General features: G+C 33.9%; 1 protein-coding gene across 2 annotated transcripts in view; it reads left to right on the forward strand.

Moving 5' to 3' along the window:
* The window catches only part of LOC144435245 (uncharacterized), a 43,238-nt gene that overhangs the window by 9,512 nt on the left and 7,865 nt on the right, over positions 1-25,861 (forward strand). The window contains exons 2-13 of one of the 2 annotated variants that reach the window (XM_078123830.1): positions 5,653-5,757; positions 6,435-6,530; positions 6,690-6,833; positions 11,381-11,536; positions 12,282-12,416; positions 16,897-17,019; positions 18,234-18,308; positions 18,986-19,096; positions 19,954-20,132; positions 20,737-20,799; positions 21,245-21,346; positions 24,387-24,419. In XM_078123830.1, coding sequence (XP_077979956.1) covers positions 5,653-5,757; positions 6,435-6,530; positions 6,690-6,833; positions 11,381-11,536; positions 12,282-12,416; positions 16,897-17,019; positions 18,234-18,308; positions 18,986-19,096; positions 19,954-20,132; positions 20,737-20,799; positions 21,245-21,346; positions 24,387-24,419 — 1,322 coding nt within the window. The remainder of the gene's footprint in view (positions 1-5,652; positions 5,758-6,434; positions 6,531-6,689; positions 6,834-11,380; positions 11,537-12,281; positions 12,417-16,896; positions 17,020-18,233; positions 18,309-18,985; positions 19,097-19,953; positions 20,133-20,736; positions 20,800-21,244; positions 21,347-24,386; positions 24,420-25,861) is intronic. The other variant, XM_078123831.1, reaches the window with a different exon arrangement.

Consider the following 25,861-nt stretch of genomic DNA (forward strand, 5'->3'; position numbering starts at 1 on the left):
GGTAATTACTTTTAATTAATCATGATAAAGATAATTTTGTGGAATTGAATGACTGCGTTTTGCATGCGTACTGGGTGACAGACTATTTCTTTGACAATAGTGGTGAACGCATTAGTTGAAGCTAATGGATAGATGTACATGAAGTGTCTAGTGAAGTGTACAACTGTGTATTGAGACAGTTGGCTATTTGCATGAAAATTCAGAGCAGTTCAGATTACAAAAATAAATACACAATGGATTTTCCTGGAAATAAAGGTTTATAGAAATCTACTTTGTGAATCAAATCTCACTTTTTTGATTGTAAAATTTATCTATGGGAATAATGTTCTGCTTTTTGCTCCATCAGATTCTTTACAGAACATTTTAATGTTATTTCAGTAAATTTTATGAATAAAAAAAAAGAGAAAAAGATTTTCATTATTGATAGATTTGACGTATTGTATCCCAAAATTAATCTTCGATAATTATTTATTTATGTACAAGTACAATGTACCTATTTCTAGGTTTCGTTTATAAGCTACAACAATTCGGATAATATGGAATTTTAAAGTAATTTGCTTCCCATTTTGATAGAAGATGGATAGACTCCTTGTTCAACTTTCTCAAATTGTAATTTAGAATTTGTGATTTATTACTTTCTTTTTTGATAAAAGACCATTCTTGTACTTTCCTTTGAAAGTCGGTTTTTATCAGCTAAGTATAATGTTTTATTCTTGTTTCTTGTAGAACAAAGCCTGTTGATTTAAGTAGCATTGAAATTTATATACTGGAATAGTACATGTACATGTGTATGATGGCTGAACTAATGATGAGATTTTAATAGTAACATTAATCACGTTGAAAATACCTATATGCACACACACACACTAATCTAAAGTCCACTGAATCCTCTTAAGTACTGTATCCTTTTTGGGATGTTACAAAAATGTATGAACAATTTACTAGTATAGATGTTTGTGGTTTAGTGCTTCCATCAATCTTTATCTTTCATCATTAGTTTTTATCAACACAGGTTTTATAGCGATCTATCGCTAGTAGTGTGTATAATGAGATTAAGGTTCTACTTCATATCCAGTATGATGCGAGATGCAGTGTTTTTTTACTGGAATGGATAAATGATATTGTGGTTTTACCATCAATTATGACAACAAAAATTTGCTACAATTACGCTGAGAAATATGAGGTATACAATTTGATATCATTCCCCCAATATTTTACTGTATTCAACTGATGACAACGTGAGTTACAATTAGGGGCTTGTCATGACAAGTCATTATAAGTACTGACAAAACCCTTGTCGTAAGTATTTTGTTGCAGAGTGAAGAAATTTAAAGATTGTAGAATTAATACATGTACATATCGTTATACCTGGTCAAGCTTAATTTAAGGGAAAAAAATTGGCAATTTGAACATTTTGACTCATTACTCACCCAAGATCAATGATGTAAATGTAGATGTATGCTGTCATAACAAACAGGGTATAACTCCCTTACTTTGTGTTCAAACACATGCAACATGTAATATGTAAATTAGTCACAACATTGTAGAAGTCACTGTTGAATTTCTAGATCTATGTACATATACAACAGTACATGAACATGTATATGTTTGTTTGTTTGTTTGTTTGTTTGTACATGAGTACAGTCAGAATGAATCTATGAATCTATGACGCACCTATGGCAAATTATGCTAGCAACTGAACACGTGTGGTATAACGGTAAATCGGAGATATATCGACTGGGTATACATTTACATTTGTATGTATACATTGAACATTGAGTCTGCTTGTGGGTAAGTTTGTTACTATTTGGGTTACAATAATAGAGTATATGACATTTTGTTTACATGTTGCCATAGAAACTTTTAACCTTTGGCAAGTATTTATTACTGTCTTACACACTGTCTGACAGAAATGTGTTTTAAATCGATAACCAGAGACCATTTGTGTGTACTGGGTTCATGAATGTCAACAATAGGGCCAGCATCCTGGTCAACAAACTACATTGTCCAACCTGTGTAAAGTGTATACTTGTAGAGCTCAGTGACATGAACAATGCATAGCTGGTGTTACACCTTGACAACTTCATCTGGTTCAGTTGTATATAGTCGTTGTATAGGGTGTAACTAGTGACGCCCTACATACATATATACCACATACATGCCGACTAACTGTACTTTCACAGTATGTAGGGTGAAGGACATCACAGTAATTCACAGAATGGTACGGAATTGATAAATTATAGTGTATGTAAATTTAAGTGTCTGTTTTTGACTTGGTTAGATGCTAAATTGTAACATTTTTTTTTCAATTCATTTATTCATTAATTCATTCATTCATTTGGTAATGTCTTGGTATAAAATGTAGAATGTCAGTCACTGCTAATTACCGTGAGATTCAACAAATATTGGCTGAAACAGAAAACAATACAAAATTATACTGGAAATCTCAGTGGCAGTCTAAGATCGAGATAATGTAAAGTGTCTTTGAAGTCATCAAACAGTATTTTGCCGGATTAAAAAAATGTTGGTACATTTTTTCATTCATTCATTCATTCATTCCATTCATTCATTCATTCATTTGTTAGCTCAGTAGAATGCTATTCACTGCCATTTACCGTGAAATTCAACAAATTTCAGCTGTAACACAATATCAACTCATTGAGTAAAAAACTGTTGTTAATTCTTGAACTGGACAAAAGTATACAAACCACGTACACTACAAACTTCAACAAAGGAGACCTGATTAAGTATTTTTTAAGCAAACAATAGTTATATCTTAGACTATACATGTAGGTCTCTGTGAATGGAAGTACAATTGTTAGCGCAAACACAAAACTAGAGTCATTATAACAGTAAATGAAACTCTTAACAATACTGTAGTAGCGTGACTGTGTGCTAAATCATTACATGATGTAATTCCAGTAATAATCAGTACAACCTTGCTCATTAGTAACTTCTTTGTGACTTCATTTGGAACACCTTATTGCTTGTTACTAACGTCAGTCAAAGAATAGGAAATAATTAACAAGGTTTTATTTAGAAATTTGAACAATATAACCCATGTCATTAAAAGGTGATTATATGTGACACATTAGACTTGGGTTTTTTATTCAACAGAAGTGTTAATGTTTGTTTGTGTTGTCATGGCAACAGATAGTAATGTATAACCAAATGTCAAATACAAATGTAGGCAGACATTGTGATGTATGTAGAGAAGAAATAGAACAGAGAAAATGTCTAGTCTACAGATTTGGGTTTTATTTCCCGATTTACTTTTTGCTAAATTTTCAAAATAGTTTCTACCAGGGTCAGATACATGCTTTAAATTCACCTTTTAAAATAACAAATTTCTAGGCATTTTGTTCTCATTGAAGAATATGTATATCTGACTGAGAACAAAACAAAAACAAAAACAAAAACAGAAAAAAAAGGATAAATGTGTCATGTTGCAACTCTGAAGGTATACCAATTTATGACTGACATATATTTTTATCGCAATCTTTATTCATTGATGTAACGTGAGTTTAATTCGATAAGAATTCAGAAAAACTCATCAAAAATGTCATTTTTATTAGCAAGTTAACACACAAATTCCTTTTTAACCAAAAATGGATATTTATGACACTTTATATTAAAATCAGGGTAATTGACCTAATAATATTACCATGGTTACATGTTTAATATGAGTAACAAATATGATTAAATACTGTAATATTGGTCTAATGGGTAATTATAGTGAGAGAAGATTGGACTGTAAATTAATGATGGTACCCAGGTGTGGAAACCAAATTATAATTGGTTTGAAGTGATGATACAATGTTGAGTATATATCGTAATGTTGTACCCCGGTGATTATTTGAGTGAAATGCGTTCATTGTAACCATGGCGACAAATAATTGTCATGGTGTGAAAAAGATTAATGATGTTAATTTTACTGTGTAGTCCATTGTGAATCATTAATCTGATTGTCCTGAAGAAATATTTTTGAGTAAAAGAAAGAACTTATGAAAAATACATGTATTGTTTTTGATAATGGGGAAAGGTGTTTGCAGATATGTGGCCCCCCCCCAAAAATCTATAAAATAGATCAATCGTACAAAGTTTACATTAATTTGATACATACTACCGATACCCAAATTCAAAATATTTTTACTACATGTACATGCATCTTAAAATTGACTCTCAGTTCATATACATGTACATGTGTATGCAAATGAATATCAGAAATTCCTGCCTGAACATTTGAATTTCCCAGGACCTATTGTATATGTACATGTAGCTTCTAAGGGTATATGCATGCTGATTGAGTGTACACTAGTCTACTGAACCTACTGTATATACAATACTTTATTCCCTGCAGATGTACAAGAACAAACATTCCAAAATATTCTTATAATTGTATAAATTATTCTTTTAGGGGAAAGGAAGGCAAAACTTTAAGTTATATGGCAGCTACATGTAGTTGGATCTGCCACTGTTACATCATGTACATTCTTTGACAAAGTTGAATTTGAAATATTGTGCTGGGTTATATGTGCATGTATATGTAATTGTGTTGTCAAGGTTTTACACGCAAGCAATCCATTACATTCAATCTTGTCAAGCTACCAGCCACATTCAATACATGTATATACCAGACAGTGTTTGTATGCAAGCTTAGTACATGTATAATCTCAGAATTCTGAGAACTCACTCCATTGCACAGATCAACTCTCGCATCATTACCGTGAAAGCTATTTGTCCTCATTTGACCTTTCCCTGTCATATAGCCTTGAAGAGCTAATAGAAAGTTAATATACTATACATTGATAATAGAACACAGGTATTAGATTGACAAGCCATCAGAGTTTAATAGCGCTAATAAACTAATGGAGATTGAACGAGTTTTTATATTCACAACGCATACAAACAGTACAATTGTATATTACAATGTAACATACATGTTTATAGCCCCCAAATGCTTTGTACATTGTACATATGTATAACATATAGGACCCAAATGTCATTTTGCAATATCGAAATTAAGTTTGGAATAGCTATTTACGTGATTAATCTCGGCATGCAGGTCTATACAATGAAATTATTACTACAAGATGTATTGCAAATGAGTATAATTGTATTTCTTACTTTGTGGTCACATACATGTACATATATCATTTTATATGCACTTACAGGTGAAAATTGTAATTCTCAAATTGCAAATTCTCAGAACTTTGGATGAATGCGTTTATTCGCTTTTTTATTCAGGAGCCTAAATTAACATGTATGAACTGTTATGTGAGCCTATGTCGCAGTGTTTATTTGGTATCAGTGTTGCAGTTCATTGTGTTTTTTAAGTCCCTGATGAACAGAAGTTGTTATTCGTATTACTTTTATATGCAAAACATGATCATAAGTTTATAGCCATTTTTGTACTCTATTCTATAAAATGACAGTAGAACTCAGTTAGATTTTACAATGTACCTACAAATGTACGTCCCACGGTGCCTTTAACCATAAACAAATATGCTGTTATTTGTTTGTATACGTGTAACTTTTACCCTTAATTGAAACTTGAGATTTTGTAAACTGCACAACTACATTGCCAAAATAATGTATTGTGTACAACTATGATTTGACTAATTGTCATCTCGTCATTGTTTTATCATATAGTTGATGTCTATGGTGGATGATATGCTATCTGAAGTCAATAGTCTTAAGGACCAATCAGCTGACTGGAAAAAGAGTTTAAAAGACCTGAAAGAACAAATGGACAAAGTAAGTATCAAATAATCACTATCAATCATGATTGTTACTGTTATGGTTAGAGTTTACTTTGTAGATAAAATCACTGAGTTGATTAAAAGTTCAGATGTAAAAACTGTGAATTAATTAAAAGTTCAGATGTAAAAACTGTGAATTAACAGATGTAAAAACTGTGAATTAATTAAAAGTTCAGATGTAAAAACTGTGAATTAATTAAAATTCAAAAATAAAATCTCTGAATTCAAGTGTAATTAAAAGCTCAGAAGTAAAAACCGCGAATTAGGTAGGAAAAAATGAGTGCATGGCCATGTCAAAAGATGCATGGAATAAAGAGAGTACAAAGTTGTCTTCAAATTCATCTGTGATGATATACCATTGTATCAAAGTAAACTTGTTCTGAACACAGAATCGAAAATTGTTAACTGAAATGTTTCAATGCACACTTCAGAGTATGAAGTTTGTTGTTTTTCACCAAAAGTAGATAGATATGAAATTAGTCAATTATGTACATGCAGTAGACAGTGATATTTTTTTCATTTTCATTGCAAGAAATTGACACTATTCCAAATGTTTTTTACTGTTCAAATGAAATAGTATGAATATATCAGATACACTGCTTGTAAACACTGAAAGATTATGTACATATGCACATTGTAGTTTTACACATATTTGTGTGTTTCCTTCCACAGCTAAATTCGCAAAACCAAAGTCTTGAAGACAGACTTAAAACATTGGAGACCTCTACACCAAACAAAGATAGACTTGATGAACTCCAGAGGCTGATTGTAAGTAACAACTATGACAAATTTCTCTAAGACCAGGGGCATCAGCAATCTTATTACAAACACGCACAAATATGTACATGTATAAGTAAGGCCTCTCTGATAGGCAGTCTGCATATGCTAAGATGCTACGGTACACTCAATGATTTCTTTTTCCCACAGGATGCTTTGAATGGAAGAGTTGATGGTGTTGCTACAGCTGAAATGCTAGATGGATATGTAACGTGGCCAGCACTTGAAGATGCTTTGAAAGGCATCAAACAGGAACCAGTCCAAGTCACCGACCAGATAGTCCAGACTTCACAGGTAAATACAATCACACATGGACACATATACACATATGGACACACACACACATATGGACACACACACACACACACACACACACACACACATACATACATACAATGTTTATACATACACATATGGACATGCACATGGATAGAGATACAGTGACACAATCACATACACTGACATTCAAATGCAATGGCAATATTGAAGCTTTGTACGTGATCAGAAAAGGCAATTTGAAGTGCTGACAACTTCATATGCATGGTTTAAAGCTTACATCAGAAACTTAGACACGAACGAAGTGTGCTGGTTATAATTTTAGTACTCGTGAACAAAGTGGACCAATATTGTAAATTTGCTGAACAGTTTTAGAAGAGTTAAGTTACCAGGAGAAGTTGAGAGACTTGTACTGAAAGAGATAATCATGTAGTGGTGTTGTACTCTTATGTAATAGTGTGGAACTGCCTTGTCTCATTGCATCACTACAAATGTACATATAGAATGTACAAGTTTATACATATTACATACACAGGTACCATTATAAAAAGAACAGAAGTATTGCCAGTACCTATATTTAGGGTCTGAATGCATGTTTTTATTGTGTGTGAGAAATGCATTGTGCAGGTGTGTATTGTGTGAAGCAATCAGCTTCTTTTGTACAGTTTGTTGTTTGTGTGGTATTTGGGTTACTGAAACTACCCAACTTGCTGAATTTAGTTTTTGTGGCTGGAAGTTAATTTGACTCATCCATTGATGAGTACTATCTGAAGATCTGGATGTCCTCCTTAATGTTATTGTTAGCGAATAACCATCTGGACAGGACTCCATTTGATGAAAAATCATTGACAATTTTGTTACACTATGAAACTGTAGGATTGTAATTTTACTACCTGTCGTAAATGCATACTGAATAGCTACTTACAGATGAAGAAATGACTACAATGTTACTGAGCCAGTTACAATGGAATGTCAATATATCTGCCTGTCTATCTACTTGACACCATTGCTATCTGTATTATTGTTTTCTTTCCAAAACACCATCAACAGCTTTCTAGACCGAGCTCTAGAGCTTTAACCCCTGGAGATAGCGAGCATGCAGTTTTGGAGGATGATACAGGGGCATGTGCAACAACTGCGGTATATACAATATATGATTTAGTCTTTTGACAGTTATGTCAATGTTATACACACTGCATGATTGGTTGGGTTTGCTGAAGCACATCATGAACACCGTTACCACAACAATTACCTGCATGGTTGACGTGATCACAATCGTATCCACACTGTGTATCGTGTTCAAAAATGTCACCTTTATGCATGACGGCTTTCACTTGAAATAGCCATGTATGTTTCTATGGAAACCTATTGTTATGTTTTGTTCATATGTTGTACTGTTGAAGTTATTCATCACACACTGCATGATTGCTGTTGTTGCCATGGTATTGTTGAAATATGAGTACAAAGGAGATGAATTTTATCCCCTCTGGTTAATTTTACACATCAGTGTTTTATATCAACTGACATACTGATTGTGCTTGATAAATTAAGAATGTACAGAACTGAAGTGTTTGCAAAAGAAAGTGGCATGGCCTTTATTGCCATAATTATCCCTCATCACTATTAGGATTACATTTTCTGTTCAGACATCTTGAAATAATATGGTTATAAGATTAAAATTTTGCTAATTTCTCTTATATTATGGAAACTGTGACTGATGTAGAGGTGATTGATGTTTTAAAAAATATGTGATGACAGATGTTTACTTCTTTATTATTCAAAATTTGAATACAGGAATAACAAGGAATTAAGTTGATGCTGCTTTCAAAATAACAGATATAGCAGAATATGTACAGAAACTGTAGACTTATAGACTTATGTTCCTCTTAGAATAACATGACTATATGGATTTCTAAAGGATAGAAGTAATACATGTTTTGTTTATAAATTGATATACTGAAACAAAATGTTTAGGATATGATATTTTGGATATGGTTTTGTGTTGATCATTTTCACAGATGTTACATTGTATACAAGAAAAAGGAACTGCTTTATCAAAGTTGCAAAGTTACAATTTCTATAATGTATTTGTGTGACGGAATTGGAATCCACCAGGAGAACCATTCTGCTTGTTCACTTTTCAAAATTTCATGAAAAAAAATGTCAACTGTCAATTGCTATCACTACAAATTGGATCTGTGAATGAACTATATTGAATAGTAGGACTACATTTTAGGATGAATACATGGCAATATACAGTGCATGTATGATAAATGTATGTTCACTCAAAAGTCTTGCTTGTGTCATATGTTGCGTTTGTATGTATGTTTTCTTCTCACAGTATTGTGCTCAGAGTTGAATGAGTAGATTCCATGTCACAATGTGCATGTAGTTTGCATAAATACACCAGCTTGTCTTCAATTTTATCCACTCATCTCATTTCATTGCAGAGAGAAAGAATGTACATACTTCGTGCATGCATGCATGTCAATGTCATTATTGTCACTTCTGAATGTCATGTCTAATTATAGTCCTGTCCGTACCGTCTCTCTCTCTCTTTCTGACAGTCCACCTATCAGCAAACCATACAGACAACTGAACAGTTCAGTCAGACGGCAAGTATTTTGTGTAGTACCAGGAAGGATTCACATTTTGAAAGAAATCCAACACTTCTTCCTTCCACATCAGTAAATAAAAAAACAACTTGCATGCGGATTTAAAGAGCAAAGAAGTAGAAACACTGGGTTTCATGCTTGATATGCTCACAATGTATTTTACTGTACATTTTAAAAACAAAATGTGTGTCACAAGTTTGTATTAAATGCACTGATAATATGGAAATTACTTTTGCTTATTATAATATTTAAATTTATTTTTTGATTTGCACATAATTAAAGTGATTAGCAAGACAAACTAATGAACACTAACTGTCTTTGCATGATTTCTCATCTTCCTTATTGGCCAGGCATGATTTCTTTAATTATTAAAAAAATAACTACTTTCCAAATTCCAACAAGATTTCTAAAAAATCATTTGAAACATGGAACTGATATTATTTTCATTCAAATATTTATAAGTATTTTGAAGATTACTATCATATTCTGATTAAAAACAGTTAACATGATTGTACTAAAGAAGTTGTGTTGATATACAAATAATAACACTGATAGATCTAAATACCTGTATGTACTTGTATGTACATTTTGTATGTTATGGCATGGCACAACAGCTGGTACAGTAGTAATAGGTAACTTGATATTGTTGATAGCAAAGATTAACCCAAGAATATTTGTTTCATTTTTGCAAACTTGGCATACTTTCATGAAGTTTGTTTTGAAGATAATTCCTTATATTTTACACCACTAGCATAGCACCGCTCTTTTTTAATAGTAATATACCTGTAATTGCATTTACATTAAAACTAAACTTATCATATGTAACATAAAATACTAACTTTTTGCAAAAGGTTTGATTTCATATACATGTAATGTGAAGGTCACCGCAATAAAAATGATGGTTTATTTTGCTTTGGTACTCAACATATGCATTGCTCATTTGCTGAAAACTAACTCTTGCTGTAATGATAAAAGTTAATAAATAAATAGTTTATCATAAAAGTGAAAATTAAGTAAAAGACCACTCTTTGCTGAAATCAGTTCACCAACCATAGGAAGGAAGAAGTGACAGATCACTTTCAAAATGTTCACATTTATATTGTTAAATTTCCCTCTAGCAAAGTACTCCCCTTAAAATCAAGCACTGTGTAGTATTGTGTATAATGTATGTCTGACCACCTTATAATCAGTGTTATATCCCTGTATACTCCCAACCCTGTACATGTGCATTACATTAAATCTATCCCCATCAGATTAACATTTATAGCAGCTAAAATACCAATTGTCTGATGTGTGAAAAAGTAACTTGTTTCCTTCAAGTAATGATGTATGTACTTGTGTTGTTATAATAATGAATGTTAGAAATGGATGTATAACTTGTTAAATGTTTATTTGGTACAGTACTTGATGTTATTACAAACTCACAACAACAAAATCAACTGCACTCCAAATTTAATATACTTTAACATACAAATATTACATTTAAACTAAAGTTACTGGGAACATGTGTATGATCTATGTGTTGTAAATATAACACTTTCCTCTTTTAACTTAAAATTGTACCTAAAATTGTGCTTGCAAATGTTTTTATATATTCCTTCTGACTATCATAATAATGGACAAAATAGAAAATCTGTGTGTGATATTTAGACCAGCTTGGATGAAATATCTGTAATTGACTTCATTATCTTGAATCTATTGTTACCATGGTAATAGTCAATTGTTACCATGGTAACCATGGTATAATGTGTATGCTTTTTTTTAATCAAAGATGATGCTTATATGGAACCAGAACATGTAAGTTTGGGTATTAAATAAAATACAACAACTTTTAAAAATAACCATGTTACAAAAATGTAATAGTATGAGGTAAGTACGTTCATAAAAAATCGCACTACCATTTCATATTTATGTAAGTAAATTAACGTTTTCTGTTCTTGCCTCTGTCAGTCTGTACAGGTTACACCAGTACCCTCACGACCATCCTCATCATCTCGTCCCGGCTCACGTACCGGTCCATCTGAAGAAATTCAGAGGATATTGGCAAACCTTGGTGAACTGGCTGACAAAAGTGATCAAATTGGTACTAGAGTAACAACACTTGAGGTGGGTCTTACACAACTCTGATTTTTGCAATGTTTTTTTGATTCAGCTAGCAGTTTTACTGACACTATTAACCATACTCCAAACAGATTTTCAATTATGGAATACAACTGAAAGGGAAAATGTAAAAAAGATATGACCTCTACCGTGAAGTTATTGAAAGACCTTTTTTACACTGGAAACTATTTCATTGGATACACTTTGTCAAACTGACAAATCTTACAGTGGTTGAAAACCACCAGTATTATCTTCCAGAAATTGCGTCCAGAATACTTTAAAACAGTTTGCTATACTTCTCTATATAGTACTACATGTGCAAATAAGATCTGTAAAGTTGTGAGGTAAATTTTACAACTGGACATGCCTTGGGATTATAGCTGCATTGTGTAGACGCTAAAACCTCACTAGCATGTCTTAGTACATATAAATTCTGAAATATCTGTAGTAGTCTAGCCATATCCTAGTACCAGGCTTGTGGAGTGTCCATGTAAGGTCAATGCCTGCCTAGAGTCCAGAGTATCGAGTCTAGCCATATGTTAACACCTGGGCACATGCAATGTTATCAGCCTGATAGTGATGCAGGGCTTTCCACAGTTCAGTTAGTGGTTCTTTAGCTGTACATATATTCGTAAGCTGTGTTATTTTCAAGAAATGTTCCAAGTACTAGTAAATATCAGGAGACATGTACATCATGCACAAGACCAAAAAACAGACCCTGAAACTTAAATATATTTTTTTTTATTGACAGGAAACAATGCCAAATAAGGTCGACAGGGATGAAATAGACAAACTACTCAGCAATCAACAAATACCTGATGACTTGGCTGCACAACTAGAATTACTCAAAGTAGGACTGGAACAATTGTCCCAAAACAAAGATAAGGTAAACCTCAAATACGACAACATGCATGCAAAGAGACACAAAACACCCTTCTGATTAGTTCTTGCCATGCTGTATCTGTATAGTCATCAATGTAGCCTCCCAACTACATATACCTAGTTCAAGAGTTGTGAGTGCCAAACAAGATGTGATATTCATAGCTTTACTTAAAGACACACTAGCTGTAAGTACAGTATTATTTTTTTGGATGAGACACTAAGCAACAATATATTCCTTATAAATTGTTATAATACCAATAATTAGACATTGTACATGTTGATGAGGAGCTGAATGTATCCAGAAGTGTAGTACAGCAAGTTTGAAATCGCGAATGCACTAGGGTGCTGATTTTTCGGTGCAGCCCCTAAAATCAATTTGAGTTGATTTATTGTACCATATCATGTGTACAGCTGCACAAATAATACATTAACCAACAGGTGATTCAATACTGTTCAGGATGTACGATATTAGACGTGACTTAATTATGTCTCACAAAACAGTTTCAAAAAAATGTTCCAGATACAGCTAGTGCACCTTTAACATTCTGCTGATCCGCTATCATTTCATATTCAAAATCTACCTTAAAATTTCTAACCTTATCTACATCTTTTTTTACCTCTAAGCTTTTGACAGTTTTTTATGCTAACTTGTGCTTTAACTTTTAACTTCAATGCTATTTCTGAGTCAATATATTGAACAGGAAACTTTGACAAACAAATGATACAGCTATATATACATTCTGTATTTGTATGCTTCATGTACTAATTCCTGTCTTTTTCCTATTTTTCCATTTCTGCAACTTGATTTTTTTCTTTTGGCTTTGCACACCTTGTAGATTGATCAGATCAGTGAGTTATTGAAAAATCAAAGTAAGGATGTACCAGTGACACTGGACGATCTACAGGCTTTGAAAGACCAGCTAACTAAGCTTGAAGTCCATGTAGAGTCAGAGATGAAAGATATGTTAGAAAACTTACCAGTACAACAAACTGTACAAGTGCCAGTGAAAGTAGATGATTCAGCTGTGGTTAGTTGATATTAGTTAGTGTTAGTGAATCGATAGAGTATTTTAATGTTATCGGTTGTAGTTAGTTGACTGTAGTGAGTGAATAGTGATAGCATACTTTTATTTTACTGGTTTTGCTAAGTTGATCATAGTTAAGCATTGTTTTGGTTAGTTGATCTTAGTTAGCATGTTTTGATTAGTTGATCTTAGTTTAGCATGGTTTGGTTAGTTGATCTTAGTTAGCATTGTTTTGGTTAGTTGATCTTAGTTTAGCATTGTTTTGATTAGTTGATCTTAGTTTAGCATTGTTTTGGTTAGTTGACCTTAGTTAGCATTGTTTTGGTTAGTTGATCTTAGTTTAGTATTGTTTTGGTTAGTTGATCTTAGTTTAGCATGGTTTTGGTTAGTTGATCTTAGTTAGCATTGTTTTGGTTAGTTGATCTTAGTTTAGCATTGTTATGGTTAGTTGATCTTAGTTTAGCATTGTTTTGGTTAGTTGATCTTAGTTTAGCATGGTTTTGGTTAGTTGATCTTAGTTAGCATTGTTTTGGTTAGTTGATCTTAGTTTAGCATTGTTTTGGTTAGTTGATCTTAGTTTAGTATTGTTTTGGTTAGTTGATCTTAGTTTAGCATTGTTTTGGTTAGTTGATCTTAGTTTAGCATTGTTATGGTTAGTTGATCTTAGTTTAGTATTGTTTTGGTTAGTTGATCTTAGTTAGCATTGTTTTGGTTAGTTGATCTTAGTTTAGTATTGTTTTGTTTAGTTGATCTTAGTTAGCATTAGTGAATAGTGATAGCACAGTTTAATTTTACTTGTGGTAGTTAGTTTATCGTAGTGTTAGTGAATGGTGATACCTGTAGTATAGTTCTATTATACGATAACTCATCATGTTTTTCTGTGTAGAATTCCTGCATGGAAAAATTTAAGTTATTCAAACTCAGAATTAGTGATTTTGTATTTAGCTTCTTTAATTCTGTGAACGAAAAAATGAAAAGGTTTTGATTGTGGAAAAAAGTAAAAATAAATAAATTGAGTTTTAATAATTAGATTAGAATGTCCAGAGTATATGACATTAGAATATAAATATACTGCATAGATAAGTACCAGGGTAGAATAGAAAGTGTATGATATGTAACAGTTCTGCATGCAATTTCTTCCTATAAATATATGTATAATTATGCAGTAGATATAATTTCTTGAAGGGGAATAACTGGTGATCTACAGTATACATTATATTATGTACTATCTACCCAGCAGTGCATGAATATATTCTGACATAGTTCCATTAGTATATTACAGCACCAGAATCTCTTTTTAAATTTGCTAGCCAATGCCAACATTTGGCTAACCTGTTGCTAAACTTTGGTTGGTGCTGACACAGTGTATGAGCAGTAAGTGCCAGCCTTGTGTTAGCACTGAACTAGCCCAGTGTATAATATCATTGGGTTGGTGCAGATATATACCATTCCAGTTGCTATTAAACACATATTGGTGAGGTGTTAATATCAACCCAGTGTTAGCACTGAGTGAGCCCTGCAATGCTAGCTGTATAATGCTCACCTATTCTTGTGCTGTACTGTACTAGCTCCCCTTCTCCCCTTTCCATTATCACTACCATGGTAATGAATGACCGTTAGTTTCCCTAAACATTAAATTGTTAGTGTCGTCGTTGTTGTTGTCATTCATAGATAATATCCCATACATCATAGTGGGTAATTCATGTACGAATATTATAAAGTGTTTCTTTACCCATAGCATTCTATATGCATGTGCCCTATAATATGTAAAGAATATATTGTTAAGAAATCATTTCCAAATCTTAGTTTTAATACTTGCATGCCATTGAAAATTAATGCAAGTGCAAACAAACAAATTAATTTTATTGATAAGAAAAAATTTGACACAGAAAGAATTAACTCACTGTAACACATTCTAGAAGAATTGCAATCATTCAAGTTAAAGATTATATAATGCTACTGATTGTAATAATATATATACACATAACAAAAACCAGACCTCAATTTATCCCTTTATAAAGTCACAGTGCATGCCTGTGCTTTTGCTACAACACGATATGAGAGATTATTGCATGTGAGGATTTTTCAGCAAAGAATAAATTTGTTCAGCAAGAAAACAACACACTCTGAGTTCTAGTCATACACCAGTCATATTCAGCTTGTAAAACGATGCCTCAACTATCTATGTGGAGAATACTTTGAAAAAAATAAATCTCTCTCTAGTTGAACATTTTACCATTTCATGCCGTAGAGAGTCTGAGCTTTAATATTTCCCATTTCTACTAATACTATAGTTCATCAGTGTAAACAACTCAGTTCTGTGAATTTGTCATTTCCTCACAATGTTGTAACTATTCAGTGCAGTTATGAATTTAATGTTTTTTATTTATAAGTTTCTTTTTTATTTCTTAGTTTGCCCGCTTGAAAGAGTTAGAACAACAACTCCAAGAATTAAGTCAGGAATTCTATAAGAAATTATCAGATTTGAAAAATCACATCCAGGCATTAGAGCAGGCGTTAGATCGCTATAGTGAGCTATTAGCTAAGACTAAGGAAGATAAACCAGTTATAGTTAGGCAGGCAGCCCCGCCACCGCCACCACCACCAGTACCACCGGTACACATAGTGCAGGGAAATGTTGTGGTAATGTAATGTTGTGTAGTGTAATACAATGATGCAAATTTTAAGTCTGTACTTAGTTTTATAAATAAGATCTTGGAACAAACTCTGGGTCTATGGTTTAAATTGCCAAGTCAGTTTTTAGACAGTTGGTGAAGCGCAATCTCCGTTTTGTGTTGACTTCACAATGTGCTTATTGTCATAGCAACTCCGAGGGATTGAATTGAACTTTCCGAAGATAGAGTTTCCCAATAAAAATATATCTATTTGATCACAATCCTGACGAAAATAATTTGTGAATAAAGTGAGAAAAATGGAAGCTTGAAATTCATGTTTCTCAACTCCAAGTGACTTGATCTGAACTGTAAAGATTATAGTATTACTGTTTTAATCATTAAGAAATTATTTGATGGAATTTTTTCAGTCTGAGCTCTTAGTAAATTTAATCTGAACCATGAAGACAACATAAAATTGCCTTTTCTAAACTTGAAGGGTGATAAATTTGATAGCATGGAAACATGGAATTTCTTCATCGCATCTCCAAATGACTTCTTAATCATGTGAACTCTGTAGATAGGAAATACCTGTTAATCTTGGAAGAGTATAGTTATTAGAAAAAGAGGAAATGTTGTATCACATTACATTGTGACAGTAAGAAGTACAGCATAATACAAGGCTTATCAACATGCAGAAGTATGAATCACGTACAGGTATTTCATAACTGCATGCCGTTGGTGTTCATTTCATGTTTTTCACATCTTCATTCATCAGAGGATTGGAATTAAGCTGACAATTGTATATCCCTTGATTTGATTTATTTTGTATTTACGCAACCTACAGGACAATGAACTGATGAAGACCCTGAAGAATGCATTACAGCAGTTACAGGAAGACATAGAGAAAGTTACCAATACATGTACTCAACTTGTGGACGAAGCCAATTCTAAACAGAAACACATTGATGTAAGTGTACCATTGGAATCCACATTGCTGCATCCATACGTACACACTCCCAAACTTAAAACACACACGCACGCACGCATACACACACACACACACACACACACGCATGCACACACGCACGCACGCACGCACGCACACACACACACACACACACACACACGTTCTGTGAAATCCCTTACTCACCACAAAGAAAACTTTTGATAATCCTCTATAAACTGAATATGTAGTTACACACATCACATTTTAAAAGGCAAGACGACAGACCCTTCCAGTAAATCTTGCCCTCTAGTGATGAAGAAGAGAAATGATGTAAAAAGATGAAAGGGTTAACTAATAGACCTTATTAAATCATGCCCTCCAGTGGTAAAGTAGAGAAATGATGTATATTAGTGAAAAGTCAACTGAACAGTAGTAAGTATTTCTATCCATTTTAAACACAAGGGATAGAATTTTCTGAAAAATGAACTGAGTTGAATAGCTTGCATGATAATAATGCATACTTGACTAGGCAGTATCGTTACAGATCCTGACAGTATTTTTAGTGTTTAAGCATTTATAGGAACTGAAAAATACAATAACACAGCGTGACATGGTAATAATCTCATAGACATTGAAAGAATGAAAAGTCCGTCTGCATATTGTTGCCATAGAGAGTAACAGAAGTTTCTCCATGCCAAAAGAATGAGTCATACCACTAATATACACATACCACTAATATACAGCATAAAACCCAGTTTTTGTTAGCTAGTTCTCCTTACTAGCTTTAAATGTGAATTTCAATTCATCGACATTCAAGGGTCAACATAGCTCAGAGCAAAGTAGCACGGTATTGTAAAAGCATTTAAGTATCAATATTAAATAAGTGCACATATCAAGAATGGATTTTTTTTTTAGTAGACACACCTCTAACAACATCAAGTTCAATGGCAGGCATTAACCAGTGACCAGTTATTTTAGACAAAAGGCAGCGATTATATGTCTGCAGTAAAACTAAATCTGTTCAAGTAAAATCTACAAAAGGAAAGTGATCATTTGACAATAAAAAAGATTTAAGACACGCCTAGTACTTTTAGTCACATTATAAATTTCTCTCCTCTGAGAGGATTAGCTAACATACCTTAAAGGGCAACACTTTTATCTGATGACAGCTTTCAGGCAGTTTTAACTTTTATAGATGAAAGACAATCTAACATGTTTCCTTTCTTTCTTTTCAGGCCCTGTACACCTTTGTTGACAGGCTTCAAGAGATCAAAGCCGACAAAGAACATGTTACCATGGAAATTGATGTGGTAGGTATTTGCGCACTTAAAATGTCAGGGTTTTTTGACATGAGATTTAAAAAAATTTTTAAATTGGGGGCTTGTAGAAATTTTAATGATTCTCCCTGGTATGTATTTACATGCATGGCTGCTCTATGTGAGTACTAGATGTGTAGTCATTACAGAACACAGCTGGTAGAGAGAATGATAATTTTGTGTTGTTATGGAAACTGGGCTTTCTGTCATGTGACATTCCAATTATTGACTGTTTTTGTTCACACCAGTAAGGGATCCATATTGGTTCACCAGATCCTTTATACTTGTACCATGGACATCATGGTGTGATTAGATTTACAGTTATAACACGTGTGTTTTGCTGTGATTGATTGATTGATTGATTGATTGATTGATTGATTGATTGATTGATTTAATGGAATGATTTATGAATCAGCTGAATTATTTTAAGATTCTTCAAATTATTACTTGATTGATTGATTGCTTGATTGATTAATTGATTGATTGATTATTAAACAGTAATTTTTACTGCTTAGTATTTGATAATTAATCAAATAAATGATTGATTGATTACCATAGCAATTGATTGATTGATTGATTGATTGAATTTAATCATTTTTTGTAGTTGTTTCATTGGTGTTGTCTCCCACCAAACGTTCAGATTTTGACAGATTGATGTTTTGTTTCAACAGAAAGCAGATAAGCGTTCATTGGAAGGTAAAGTGAGTCGAAGTCAATTTGATGGAACTGTTGATGAACTAAACAAGAATGTCAGTGAAATTATAACCAAACTAAGTGGACATGTAAGTCATTACAAATAGTGTTCTCAATTATATATCCTGGTAAATCACATTTAAAAACCTAAACCAACAATGTGAAAATTTATGCAAATGTGAAAGAACATAACTTATTCGATAAATGCTCTCAGAACATAAGACACAAGTTGTAAACAGATTTCCATACAAAGTACTTATGGTACTCATGGCACTAAAACACCCATAACAGTAAAATAACGGGGAAATTTTCATTGATGTGCTCATCAGAGTTGTCGTACATGCTTTGAATCAAGAACAAAATGGCATCTTTTTGTTGTTCCATAATCGTGTCATTCAAAACTCAAACAAAATATATTAAAACTTTGCTCATGGTTCTCTTGAAAATGGTTTTGTCCTTTGTAATTTTATAAATTAGTTGAGAAAATTTTGTAATTACATGAAAGTTAGTATTTTGTGTGCTATCATTATTACTTGATCATGACAACTCATAAACACAAGAGAGAGAGAGAGAGAGAGAGAGAGAGAGAGAGAGGGAGGGAGGGAGGGAGGGAGGGAGGGAGGGAGGGAGGGAGGGAGGGAGGGAGGGAGGGAGGGAGGGAGGGAGGGAGGGAGGGAGGGAGGGAGGGAGGGAGGGAGGGAGGGAGGGAGGGAGGGAGGGAGGGAGGGAGGGAGGGAGGGAGGGAGGGAGGGAGGGAGGGAGGGAGAGAGAGAGAGAGAGAGAGAGAGAGAGAGAGAGAGAGAGAGAGAGAGAGAGAGAGAGAGAGAGAGAGAGAGAGAGAGAGAGAGAGAGAGAGAGAGAGGGGGGGGAGAGGTGATATCTCTATCATTCTAAAATTGACTTTAGCATACACTTTCATAACCTTTCTGTTAACTTGATTTTACAGCAAGATGCATTTGACAAGGCAATGCATCATATAGAAACAGATATTGATAATAAACTTGACCGTATGGAGTTAGAACCATTAAAGGAATACCTAGAAGGTCGTATCAAAGCAGCCAGTGCTAAGATGATTAAGGTTCATCAACCTATAGAAGATACAGATGAAGCAGCTGGATTCAGAAAGTAAGTCAAATAATATATTGTAAATATATACCAGCACTGCTTGGAGGGTTCAAGTTGGCTCTGTCTAAAAGGAGCCATGTGGGCACTGTGTAAACTTAAATGGAGACCAAAACAGGCACTGCTTAGATGGAGCCTCAAATTGGCACTGCCTAGAGAAACCTGAATTGGCAATGTCGAGAGGGAAACCAAATTGTGTACAGTATAGAGGAACGCAAAATGGGCACTCTTTAGGGGCACTGCTTAGAGGAACCAGATGGGTACTGCCTTGTGGGAACCCCAAATGGGAATTGCTTAGGGGAGAACCAGATTGGTACTGTGTAGCAGGAACCTCAGGTGGGCACTGCTTAGAGGAGGACCAGACGGGTACTGCCCATGGCCAGCAGGAACTATAGAATAGATTTTAATCAATTTAATTTTTAATTTAGCAATTTTTAACTTACATGTTCCAATGGAAAAAAGAAGATATTAACTGCAGTGTACTCAGGTTGTTTAATCATTATATGAAAATGAGATTATTTAACATTGGCCTAATTCCTTCACCCATCTGAGCCCTATTAGACTGCCAGTAACTCATTATAATATTCCTGTTTTATTTAATCTACAGACCATTAATGCAGAAAGTACACTGTATTTCATGTGACAGACCAGTGGAGATTGCCACTCAAGGGTAAGTGTTGAATGACAAAATCATGACATCATCATCACACAATACTTTCCCAAAATTCAAAATCCCCCCCCCCCCCCCCCCCCCCAGTGCTTTTTTGACTTATGGATATAAACTCTTGAGAAATTCCTAGCAAGGTCGTTGGCAAAGAATTAAAGTGAGATCACCTTTTGAATGATACATTTCAATAAATATGTTTTCGATGTTACATTTTATTGCTTTTAACTACCGGGAAAGGTTATTGTAGGATTTTCTTGAACTTTTTGAACAGTAAACTGAGGGTTTTTGTAAACTGTCTGCAGTATCAGCTGTTAGAATAACTCAGTAATTAAGTCACAGTTAGTGACTGCAAACTGTAAAGTTACTGTTCATATTTGTGTGCACTATATTTATTTGGAATATCACCGGTGTCAGTGAGTAACAGGCATGTAATAATTTGTTTTAACAGCCCAGTACCCTCGTTACCAGAATCTAAGCCCTTACCAGGCACCAGATCTGGACGTCCTTACACCACGTTTGAATTAGAACAAATCAGAGCCCATCAAAAGAGGTAGGTTCAAGTGAAACATTTCACAATTCTCTGTCAAATATAGAATATTTGCATTCAGCGAGCAATGGAGTGCCAAAAACTTGAAAATGTGATATTGGAGATGAATACTTTGTTTCAGCACAATGGCTGATTCCATTCCATTATCAGAGGACTTTCACTTTTTGAACACATCTCTGTATTTGATATGAGGACATGATGACAGTATTTGCAACACTGTTGAAATTTCTTTTTCAATCAACAAGCAACGTTACCTTGTATTTATGTACTTTGGAAACTTAATTTGTATCTATACCTGCATTTATTAACAGCATTTGCTATTTACAACAAACAATTTTCAAGTTTTATTTACAATATTTGTGATGTGCATCGTCGGCTCGTTGTATTTATGTGCCATCCAAGCTAGTCGTTAGAAAAAGCTTGAATTTTTTTTTTTGCAATCAGTTGCTTGTAGAAGCATGATAATTCTGTCTCAAACTATTCTCTTTTTTTTCCCCTATTTTTTTTCTTTTTGCATATCTTTCCTTATTTGTTTAACTTCACTGTATGATTTTGACCATGTTTGTTTTGACCCCCTTACTAACAGTGGTAAGACAGGCAATGTCCAGCACTTTGACAGATCCATTCAGGAACACGAATTAGCAAGGAAACGTAAACAAGACTTTATTGCTTACATGGTCCATTACAAAGATGCTCGACCCGATGTCTTTCCTCTCAAGTAAGATAGGATTAGCTAGTCTGTAACAAACAAGTTGCACCTAAGTACTCTTATTTAGTTAGGGTAAAGGCAGGGCCAGCAAGGCCCCCTATCTCTCTGCTGTATTTTATCTCTGCCACTGCCTGGGATCGGGTAAATTGCTGCGCTAGTGAAGTTGAATAAGTGTTGGATACTTTAAAATAGGTGAAATATGATTCCCTTCATTTGCAGTGTCAGTTAATGGAGTTGAGTAGGGATGGGGAAGTCTCAGTGAGTGGAGAATCTCTCCTGTGTTTTTAGCGCTGGGGTGGGGGGTGGGGGGTAGGAATTGAATGTTTGCAAGTCAGTTCTGTTTCCCTTCATTTATAACACTAGTGATGTCATATAGAGTTTGGGTAATCTCAAGTGACAAAATGTTTATGTCCTTTCATTTACAGCCTTAGTAAAAGTAGGGGTTTTTCAAGTGGAATAATCTTAATGTTTCTCCTCAGTTGTTGTAGGATAGTAGTAGTAGGATAGAAACAGGGTTATCTTAGTTTTAAATGGTGATATATAGTTGTATCTCTGTTTACTTCGTGCAGATAGTGATATGATAATAAGGATACACAGTAGCAAAACGTTTTGTTGCTGTAAATAGGGAAATGTAGAAATAGTAGAGAAATGGGATCAAATCATGGGTGGGGGGGGGGGTGCAAGTATTATACACCCTTGACTAGGACAAGACCCCTCAATAGTGCCAAACATTATTGACATTATGTATTATTAGCATCCAAACAGAAGAAATCTCATCATCTGAACAAGTTATACATTTTCTGGAATTGAATGAATCTACAAATTAAAGAGTAGAAAGAGAGAATAACAGTTAATAGTGATAATTAACTTGTGTTATCATCACTGAGAATCGTACCCCAAATCACACTACGTTGACTTGTCTTTGTGAAAAGGAGGGGTGTTGGTAAAAGAAGAAGTAACCTCACGATGGAATTGTAGTTATCAGTTAGTCATCACCCAGCTATAGGTTGTCAGATTTCAATAGTCAAGCTATTTTTGACCATATTAACATTCCATGACATGTAACCGTGGTAACCAAATAGTACCCACTTTATACACTAATAAAACTACATTGCAATTGTAGTGAAAGAAATTTTATCAGAAAAAATCTATAATTTCAAAATGTAAATTTAGCCTTTTGTTGGCAAAACTCAAGTTGTGTTTGGATGATAGTGAACCTATTAGTCAGTTTTAAGTTTCTCCAGAACAGTATATGTATGTAGGTGCTCTGCAGCCCGAGACCTTTAGATATATTTACAAAAAAAAATGCATGCAAAAAGTACATGAAACATACACATGCATTCTTCATGGTGGACACATGCACATCACATGGATTTGGTAAATTATCACATGTAGATCACATGGGTTTAGTGAATAATCACATGCACATTTCATTTTTGATTTTATTTAAGAAACTTAAGCATACTGGTAATGTTGACAACAAAGTTTTGAAATTGAGAAACTGAACAAGTGAGATTTTGATGAAATAAAGGAATATTTGGGCTTTGTGTTCTGAAAACTTATTTTTTTTTGACATGTAACCAAAAAAACCCAGCAATGTTCAGTTTTACTCAGTAGCTTAAGTCTCTTGAACATTTGTAATATTCCTTATTCCAGTTATTAAAAAGATGAAAGATTCATTTAGTTTGGCCACTAGGAGTCCTTTTTGACAGCAGATTTTGGCACATACAATGACAAGTCTGACCCTCATAGCAGAGCTATTCAATACTGTACCTTTTCTAACCTTTCATATGGCAAGTATCGATATCGTTAACAAAGTTCTGTTTCATCTGTTTTAGATTTATAGTTTTAGAAAAAAGTTCATACATTTAACATACACAATGAAAAGTTGAACTTTCACATTTTTTTTCCAAATCTTTAGCACTCTTGTACAACAACTCTTTCAAAAATAATCGGTAACTGGACTATGGCGTATTATAAAACTATACTAACTATAATGGGTTTAACAAAATATGTAATTTCATTTTTTGATTTGATTTGTATTTCTTATATTTTAACTAATATTTATATTTTGAGTCATACTTATACCATGGCTAACAGTCAGTAACTTTACAATGTGTTCATTAATTTTGAGTTCAATAATTTGTCATTATTAAAACCATGAATCTACATTCCACCGTGATAATGCATGTATGCACAAATCATGACCAAAATTTATATTGATATACAATTAAGTGAAAGCAATAACCAAAACATAAAACATTCTAATTTTAGTATGATTCAAAAATGTCATAATCCTTCTCTTTATTTTTGACACACTGTCGAATTTGACAGGCATTATAGACACAAAATGTATGACAATTGGAGGTAAGAGGACACGATTGTCACTCCCCTTACTGTATAGTGTACGTCTGTCATCAAAGCTTCATAGCGTCATGAATATTCTCCCTGCAGTCATCTCAGCATGTCTCATACAATATTATCTTACTTTTAATGACAGAATGTTTCATTCACTCATGTCAATCCTTCCATCTCACATGGAATGCATATTTTCACTCTGTAACTAGTGAATGACACAATTCCTTCGCTGTTAGTTGTTCCATGTAGAGTAAATTTTGATGATTCTCATACAAGTCGACGTTTGTGAATGTATAGATTGCACCATATAAACACCACTTTTTAGCAGCATGACGTCTGTAGCAGACACAGGAAAATTCTGTATTTTGCTGTTTTTTTTCGTAAAGACTAGGCTGTAGTCTGCATCGTTAAAGTGTTCTGTACATACTGGGTATTAGTGCTGAATGGATTAAAGGCTTCAGTGACTTCGCTAGCTGACTGGACGTCCTGTCATCCCCGACATCACCACTGTGCATGTAATCACTGTTCTTTGAATACTAGTCAAAAAAACAAAAACTTAAAAACACACACCCCCAATTTGTTCTCATCTATTTAAAATTAAAAAACAATATCTTTTTCCATTATAATCTTTTTGCACTGAAATCAAATCTACACATAGCAGTTTCTAACTGGTCTAAAATCAACAGATCTAAAAGTGCAATTTATTTTTCGTTATCACTTTACCTTGTGTCTAGCTTGTGTACATTTTTCTTCAGCCTTCCCTCTGGCAAATTTGTAACAACTATGCACTCTTCCCCTAATAAAGGTAATATTATCCCTCCACACCCATTCTCTGCAAACAGTTTATACTGTACCACTCCCAAGTACACGTCACATACTTGTAATTATTTTCATTTCGTTTCAAGTTTAACAATGATCTCACTCTATTTTCTTATCTCCCAATTCCACTCTGCCCTCCTTCCCTGTATGTCCTCCTACTACCAACGCTTACCAAACTCACCCATTGCATGCCCTCTTCACTGCTAACAACATACTGTACTTTGCATGCCTGCATGTTACAGCCAAGAGTTTCCTGATTTTATGGAACGTCTGGTGACGCCACGCTCCGCAGGTGGAGCGCACACCATTGCGACAGCTTATGGTCAGCGGAAGATCTTAGCCTACCCGTTTCATCTAAGGTACCAGTGTTGTGAATAATGCGTGGGCTGACAACTGTGTGTTCTTGTCGTTGTCCTACACCTTGGGTGTTATGTTGCACAGCACATATGTGTTAAAACCTTCACACCCGGTTTCCATCAATTTTTGGTGCTAGCATAATTAGTGTGGTCAAATTTGGGTAAATTATGTAAAGGAAACGGGCATGAATGGTTCAAAAAGTATAAAACCTGTAAAGTCAGGAATAAAAACTGGATATGGTGTTGGAACATACCATTAGAAGAACAGTAAGTTAA

This window comes from Glandiceps talaboti, chromosome 5 (assembly GCF_964340395.1).
Source record: "Glandiceps talaboti chromosome 5, keGlaTala1.1, whole genome shotgun sequence".
Lineage (NCBI taxonomy): Eukaryota > Metazoa > Hemichordata > Enteropneusta > Spengelidae > Glandiceps > Glandiceps talaboti.